General features: G+C 30.9%; 1 protein-coding gene across 1 annotated transcript; it reads right to left on the reverse strand.

Moving 5' to 3' along the window:
* Positions 1-4662: 4662 nt before the first annotated feature.
* Positions 4663-8180, reverse strand: LOC139505724 (rRNA methyltransferase 3, mitochondrial-like; the record flags this gene model as incomplete). The annotated part of the gene is given in 6 exon segments (XM_071295202.1): positions 4663-4831; positions 4833-5072; positions 5075-5250; positions 6754-6787; positions 6789-6913; positions 7967-8180. Coding segments are annotated over 6 exon segments (942 nt in total), but the record flags the coding sequence as incomplete, so codon positions are not given.
* Positions 8181-8745: the final 565 nt, after the last annotated feature.

An 8745-nucleotide genomic window follows, 5' to 3' on the forward strand; every position in this document is an offset into this window, starting at 1 on the left:
AGTCCAATCAACTTGAAACTTAGTATACATGTTCCTTATGATAAGATCTTTCTAATTTTAATGCCTAATTATATTTTTTATCCAATTTTGCGGTCCATTGAACATTGAAAATGATAGTGCGAGTGGGGCATCCGTGCACTTTGGACACATTCTTGTTTATGTATAAAATAATATTGAACTGAGACATGGTGTATAAATTGTATTATAAGTTAAATATATATGTATTACTAGATTTATTTCACTTGACTGGGTGGGGTTTAAGAAGTTCACTTATTTAAGACCAGTTCATCTATAACCAGGAGTTTTGAGATAAACTCATTAAAGAAGTGTCCAGTTAATTATCCCATATCATACACTCATTTATTTTTGTATATGCGTTTGGTGACACTGAAAGGAGATTAGAATTCAATAATAATTATTACGGCAATCATTCTTATCACACACATCTTCAAATAGACTGTACTTATGCAAATTAAACCATAAGCCCTGCCCGATCAGTTGAAATAACATTAGTAATACAATAGAAGATTTTAGAAATAGATCGTAGCTCATCTAATGGCTGTTATGTAAAATAAACCAATTGTATATTTTAATAATTGCTGAATGGGTATTGCATCTGAATGTATGTCAAGAGTTTTCTGTTTTATGTGCAAAATTATTTTTATCAGAGAGAACATAACAGTGATATGTTTTAAAATTAAAGCCAAAGATCACAAATAATAATGATTGTAAAGCAAAAGATACATGTATCATAGTAGTAATTTGTCTGCTATTAAATGGAATATTTATAACTAATAAATGTTAAATGAAAATTGTAAAAGAAGAGGTATCCATTGTATTTATGTTAATTTGTAATAATAATAAAAAATGTCATTTTCTATTTTTTGCAAAATTATACTTGAAATACAATAAAATATACTTAAAAAACTAAAATTTGAATTTATAGATTTTTTCTCTCTAGTAATAATACTTTTAAAGAATACATATTTCAAACTAATTATCTTTTTCCATATTTTTGTTAACTATTTAATTCACATGTTTTGTTGAGAATTTTCATATTTATGGAAAGTTATTTTATTTTCACTTTTTTTTCATGTGTGATTGCTAAGTAAATGACTTAAGTTTGAATGTGTCACTGATGAAAGAATGTTTGGTGTTTGTCTTTTTAAATGAAAGAAAAGAATAAAAGACCTGAAAAAAAGTATTTGTATTTTTTTTCTTTGATCTCCAGTTATACCTTCTGAAACAGTTCTGAAACATATTTTCTCATCTTTTCTACCCATTATTGGCATTACGATGCATGTACTGCCATTTTTCTATCTATGTTCATGCAATTCCTCTGTTTAAACTATGAACGAGATGTCATCCATATTCTTACCCACCATTCATAGAGGAATTGAGGGAAGCATTAATTAAAAAAAAAAATACTGTCTGATCTTCACAACAACAAAAAAACTTTAAAAACCTATAAAATACAATGCCACTCCTCCCAAAAAACTACAACATTTGAAGGGTTAAGTTTGATTTCATCTTGCAATATATGTAAAATTTTCTAATAAAATATTAAAATTGCAAACACAGAACTTGGAGAAAAATTGTAACAGAAAGTCCCAAATCAAATGGAAAAGTCAAAAGCTCCACATTAAACAAATGGATAACAACTGTCACTTTCCTGCAGCTGACTTGGTACAGGCATTTTCTAGAGAGGATTAAACCTGGTTTAAAAGTTTTGAGTTGGAGTTATCTTACTTTGTTCATGATTGTACATTTTAAGTTGAACTATTTTTACAACAGATTTATACACTGCATCAATTGTTATTTTTTACTGGATTTTTAAAAATCCTTCGTTTTATGAATGTACAGCTGTGGGCATTCAGGTAGGTGTCCCCCATTTTCAAAGTAAAGTAAAACAAAAAGAAGGTGTGGCAGAACCAAAAAAATGCTTTCACATTAAAATACATGAATGTCAAGCTGGTGTCATACTAAATGTGAAGTAATTTGGTTCAGTTATCTTAAAAAACAGGGGGTTGGTGTCCGACTGATCTGAAAATTGTACCAATAAACAAAAATGTGCCTAGCTGAAATGTCTTGCCATCTTTACTTACTATTGATTTTATATTTATAGTTCAGAACATAATGCTTTACTTCAAACTTTTACATAAACTTAAGAAAATTCCAACAAAATGAGTTCAACTCCAAATACATTTTCACTTTGAATATAGTTGACCTACTGCACATCGAAGATTCAAAACTAACCAGAAAAAACTAACATTGATTAGTAAACCATGAAAATTAGGTCAAGATCAAATGAACCCTGCCAGAGTCAAACCAGACAGAGATGTACACCTTACAATCATTACATACTATTGCATATAGTATCTTAGAAACAAACTTTAGATTGATCAATGAATCATGAACATGAGGCCAATATCAGATGATAATTGCTAGACAGACTTACACCTTACAATATTTCAACCACACAAATATAGATGACCTATTGTTTATAGTATTACATAAACAGACCAATACACAAAACCTTAACGTTGAGAAATGAACTGTGAAAGTAAGGTCAAAGTCAAATAAATCATTCCAGACTTACATGTACATCGTAAAATATCTTCACACACCTAATATATTAACCAATGAACCATGAAAATGAGGTCAACATTAGATGACACCTGCCTGTTGTACATGTACAACTTTCAGTCATTCCATACTCTTAATAAAGTAGACCCATTACTTATAGTATCTGAGAAATGAACTTGACCACCAAAAATTAACCTTGTTCACTGATCCATGAAATGATTATTGGAATCAAGGTCAAGTGAAAACTATGACATGCATGATGACCTTGAAAGGTAAACACATACCAAATATAGTTATCCTTTTACTAAAAAAAAAAAGAGAGAAATTAAGAATACAAAAAATATTAACTTTTTTTTCAATTAGTAAATGAGGTCAAGGAAAATGGACATATAACAGACATAACTTCATAACACAAGGCATCTATTATGAAGTATGAAGGATCCAGGTCTTCTACCTTTTAAAATATTACCTTTTAAGTAGTTTTTCTACCACCGCCACATTACTAACCCTATACATAATGTATATCAAGCTTTCTGCAACAGAAGTCGCAGGTTCAAAGTCACACATCAAAGTTTTTTATCACTATATATAGCTATTACTAATTAATTTTGGAGGTGTTGGTATAATTTGGTTAACTACTCTAAATGGCAAACAATCTTTCAAAGTATGAGAGACTCAGAGGAGATGCTTACAATAAATACCTGAGCATTGTTTTTATTATCCTCCATTTATGGGCATTATGTTTTCTGGTCTGTGCGTTTGTTCATCCGTATGTCCCTTTTCAGGTTAAAGTTTTTGGTCGAGTTAGTTTTTGATGAAGTTGAAGTCCAATCAACTTCAAACTTAGTAAACATGTTCCTAATGGTATGATCTTTCTAATTTTAATGCCAAATTAGAGATTTTATCCCATTTTTACGGTCCACTGAACATAGAAAATGATAGTGCGGATTGGTTATCCTTGTAATACTTTTGATTGTTGTACAAGACTTGTCTAGTTGCACCAAAATTGACAATACATTGTATTAAATCTGTTTGTTGTATAATGCATATATTTATATCTCCTGTGAATGACATCATAAGTAAACATCCTATTTGAATTTGTTTGTTGATGGTTGCATATGTTAAGAGCAAGTTATTCCATGCATACTATAATTTCAGAAACTATTGGGTGCATTTGTTATTGCGATTTTGTCAACTTTATAGACTTAAATGCGATTCTAATTTTTACAATTTTGAGAAAAATTATGTTTAATTCATACATTTACAATAATTCAAAATGCGACTTAAATTTATTGCGATTACAACTCTGTTGCATTTTTTCGCAATAATAAAAAACATCGCAATTATTTCTGAATTTACAGTATTCAGAATGATAACATGATTAATTCTGTAATCTGAATAAACCTTCTTAAAACTAAGACTGTATAGTACAATTTTTAGAATCAAGAAGAAGTAAATATCCTTTCACACAAGAGAAAAGAAGAGCAATACAAATGATGAAATGCATATTGAGGATGAGAACATGATAATGTGATATAAATACCTACCTGGTTTATACTAGATCAAAACACTGAACCAGATTTTTAATGTGTAAGTTCTCAATGATAGAGCTCCTGACACATTATTCGGACTCTTGTCTTGTTTTTACTCCTAAATGTCATATAAAATTGTGAATGGAAAAGGGGAATGTGTCAGAGACAACAACCTGACCAAAGAGCAGACAACAATTGAAGGCCACCAATGGGTCTGCTTAGGGAAGGAGCTGAAAATTATCAATTTTTCAAGTCTTTGATTTGAACATGCAGAAGTTCAAAATGCAAGACCCCTTTTAAATATCACAGCACAACCAGGGTGGTGAGTTTTAACAAAGGAAAGGAAATTCCCAAACAGGCGACACTTTAAGATGAACAGAACAGAGTATTCTGTAAACGCTACATTTGAGCAACAGGTAGGTTTGAAAAATTATTATCTTTTATTTGCAGAACTTTACCATTTTTTTTTATAAGGAAAGTGTAGATTATCTCCCTCATTTTTTTTTTTTTTTTAATGTTTTAAACATTGAAAATCAAGCAAGTCTAAAGTACAATAAACTTTAATATGACATTTCATTCTCCACACGATCATTGTTCCTGTCTTTTACGGTATACTGCTTATGAATTTCATACAATAAAATGCTGGCAGTTACAGATGAGTTTAGCGAGTTTATTCCTGTTGCCATTGGTAACATTACACACTGTCCGTCAATTGTCATGTGTTATTTTACGAGCGTGTACACCAAACCCACCCATTTCTCCTCCTACAAATAACACTGTATGATCCCCTAATGTGAAATCAACTTCTGTGTATAGGGAAACATTTAGAGGAAGTCTTTTGTACATTTCAAATTCTTGTCTTTTTGACATATGAGTATCGCCAAGTTCCTCTTCAGAAGATACTAATGAGTTGCTATTGTCTTGAGATTCTTCATCCATATCATCATAGTCTGTTTTGTGATGTCATCTAATGACCAATCTGTAGGACGCCTTGTGTCAGCGATAAAAACTGTGGATTTGTTTGGGATATAATTGATAACATTGTCCCAGGACAAATTGTTTATAATTGGTACTCTGAAATGTCCTCCAGCACCTGAGCGTAGAACTTTGGAATTCCATATATCTACACATCCTAAAAAATATACAGAGATGATCATTGCATAAATAGAGATAGCTTACAGTCCACTTGCTTGTATTTGAATAGAAAATACAGTACTTTTGCTTATGAGTTTTGTGCCTTTACAAACATGATCCATGAACTATAAACCATCTGTAAATATATAATTATCTGAATATGATTTACAATTCTGAACAATAGACATCATACAATTTTTATACTATTTATGACAGTGAACATTTGTGAGTGCAATGTCTCCATGGATTATCTCCCTTGCTTACATACTAGTATGTCCTACTTCAACCTCAACTATTGTAAATTAAAAAAAATTATGTATATAGATATAAGAAGATGTGGTATGAGTGCCAATGAGACAACTCTCCATCCAATTCACAATTTATAACAGTAAACCATTAACAGTCTTCAACACGGAGCCTAGGCTCACACCAAACAGCAAGCTATAATGGGCCCCAAAAATTACTAATGTAAAACCATTCACACAGGAAAACCAACGGTCTAATCTATATAAAAAAAATATGTATGCATTTATTATCTTGAATCCTTGTCCTCTGACAAATGTGGGGAATCTAATTAATTATAATTGCAAAAATTTTATAAATAAAATAATCACTACTGAATTTTGAATGCAAGTTTTATTATTCATTGTAATTGCATACTTGAATCTATCACATTTTTCAAATGAATAAAAACATCAGAATTATTTCATGATATAAGACATGTTGTAGAATGTCATGAATGTAGATCACAGAACTTTAATTTGATAAATTTACAATGAATAAGATGGTTGAAAGTTTTGAATTATGTTAGGCTTGAGCTAAGTATTACTCTTTAGGCTTTCAATACTTTTGGCCATGGGTATTAATGAGGTAAGCTTATTCCAGAAAAATGTGATGTTAACACAGTATTGGTGTCATGTCTGGTTTTAAATATTAGGGAAGTTTACTTGTTGAAGACAACTTTATTCTTAACTCAATTCAGATAAACTTTCCCATGTAAAAATTACTGTGGATTCATTTGTTTTCGTGGGTATCAATTTTACGTGGATTGCTGAAAACTTGCATATTTGTGGTTATTTGATTTCGTGGTTTTGCAAATCTCTGTATACAAAGCCTATTGAAAATATGTTATTCATTGAACTCGTTAAAATTATTTAAATTCGAGGTTAACCTATAGCCATTAAACCCACGAAAATTGGTATCCAATGAATAATAATGAATCCACAGTAGATCATTTAGTGAGATCATTTTATTTTGACATGCCTGAAATATATTCTTCTGCATTAGCGAAGTATCAATAGTGACAATTGCATTAAAAGAATAATAGGGCTTGTATCTCTAATTTGAATTTTCTTCATAATTATCTTAATCATTTTGTTAAAGTTGGTCATCCTTTTTTCTTTCAAAATGAACATTTTTAGGACTTTTTAGATTTATATTTTTTGTATTTCAACAGCAAACATCCCTTTAGGCTAATCGAGTGTTTGTCTTAAATTCTCACCAGGTAAAGTGATAAACTTAGAACAGCCCACAGCAAGCAGCAGTTCTAACTAATGTTCCCATGTTTCCGGGGTCTCTTAAATTATCACATATCACAGTTAATGGTAGCTCTGTAGCTCTTGGAGAAATTGTCTCCCCTTCATTTGGAATTTCAAATATTCCTAAAAATTAAATAATTATATACATTAGACATAAAATCATGAAATTTTCATTATTGCCTTAGTCTGTTTCAACAATATATTGTTCATTTATGAAAGTTTTTATAATATATTTGGATTTATTTTAAAATAAAGTTTACTTTCACTCTTTTTAGTGTTAAATTTAGCCATCCAACTATGATCCAAGTGTACATAAAACATTTCGGAGCCTTTTAAAGCTGACTATGAGGTATGGCCTTTGCTCATTGTTGAAGGGGTGGTCTCATTGGGGGGTTCCGATCCCGGATCCCGCTTACTGTTTTGTCAGATTCCTGTATCCCGCTTACACTATGTACGAAAGCAATTATCATTTTTTTGTCATTTCCCGGGTCCCGCTAGACCTCATTTCCCGTTTTCACAACACAATAATTTGACTTTCATGTGTCACGCTTACAAAAAAATCGGCAATCCCGCGTCACGCTTAGACAGCAATGAGACCCACTGAAGGGTGTACAGTGACCTATAGTTGTTTATTTCTGTGTCATGTTGGTCTCTTGTGGAGAGTTGTCTCATTTGCAATCATACCACATCTTCTTTTTATTTTTATATATACATGTATATGACATATTCAACATTTTTCTTAAAATTTTTTAAAGTTTCATATGAAACACGATGAATTAAATAAAGAGTACACCAGAACTTGCAGAATCAATTCATTCAATTTCAGAGGCAAACAATGCTTTCACCTGAAATATATCATTTCATATGTGTATATGTTTGCACTGTTGTTTGCAAATCATTACATGATTTAACAAACTTTACTAAAATTGTCTGTTTATAAATTTTGAAATTATTATGAAACTAAGGTTTCAACTCCCTCAGGCAAAGTTGACTTGAGATGAATTTGGCTATTTATTTTAGGTATTTTTGACATAAAGCTCTTCAACGATTTTCGGTACTTGTACATCTTCGGATTTCAAATGTTTGGCTTTGGAGCGTTCCTGATGAAGGTAAATCCAGAAAAGCGCTTCGGACGCAATAAATTATAAAACGTGTTGTTTTCCATTTTTTAAATACCTAAAATTCCTTGTGGTGTATCTGTCTCACACCATATCTTAAGATTTTTATGTGGAACTTTGTAAACAGGACACTCAATCATTTCTGCAGGAAAATTGTCCAGAACATCCAGTTTGCTGAAATATAGTGCTTTCATAGTGGCTTTGGCTTTTAATGCATCAATGATCAATCGTCTGCCCTCCAGTAAAAACTTCAGATCTTCTTCCTTTCTGTTTTTTTAGAGTTTGCATTCATTACTATCTGACTACAAAAAATAAATGATTAATTTTATTATTACATGCACTTTAATACCATACACATGATACATGTAATCAATGTTCAACCTTATTAACTGTGCCATCCTTAACAACCCTCTGTTGATTACTGTTTTTTTTGTATGCATAATGTGCACATTTATACCCTGGGTCATGTTTCTCGTAAGAGGGGTGCCTGTTATACATGCCAACAAACATTTTCTTAGTCTTTTTTCAGGTCTAAACTCTGACAAAGAAATTTCCAGGTGAAGTGAAGAGTACGGAATATTTTGCTAAAACCTTGATTGTTTTTATGTTTCATATGTTATATTTGTATCATGTATCTTATTGTTCTTGATTTGTCATGTTTTATTAAAATAAAATACCTTTTCTATCTCTGTTATTCTGTAGTTACATTTATCGTGTAAATTTGTAATTTTTAATGAATATTGAATCTGGGTTTATTTTGTTTCAGAGAACTCAGGCAAAGATCAAGTAAGAAGTACATGTAGATAATTACAATACTACAATCATTGACAATGTACT

This window comes from Mytilus edulis, unplaced genomic scaffold (genome assembly GCF_963676685.1).
Source record: "Mytilus edulis unplaced genomic scaffold, xbMytEdul2.2 SCAFFOLD_776, whole genome shotgun sequence".
Classification (NCBI taxonomy): Eukaryota; Metazoa; Mollusca; class Bivalvia; order Mytilida; family Mytilidae; genus Mytilus; species Mytilus edulis.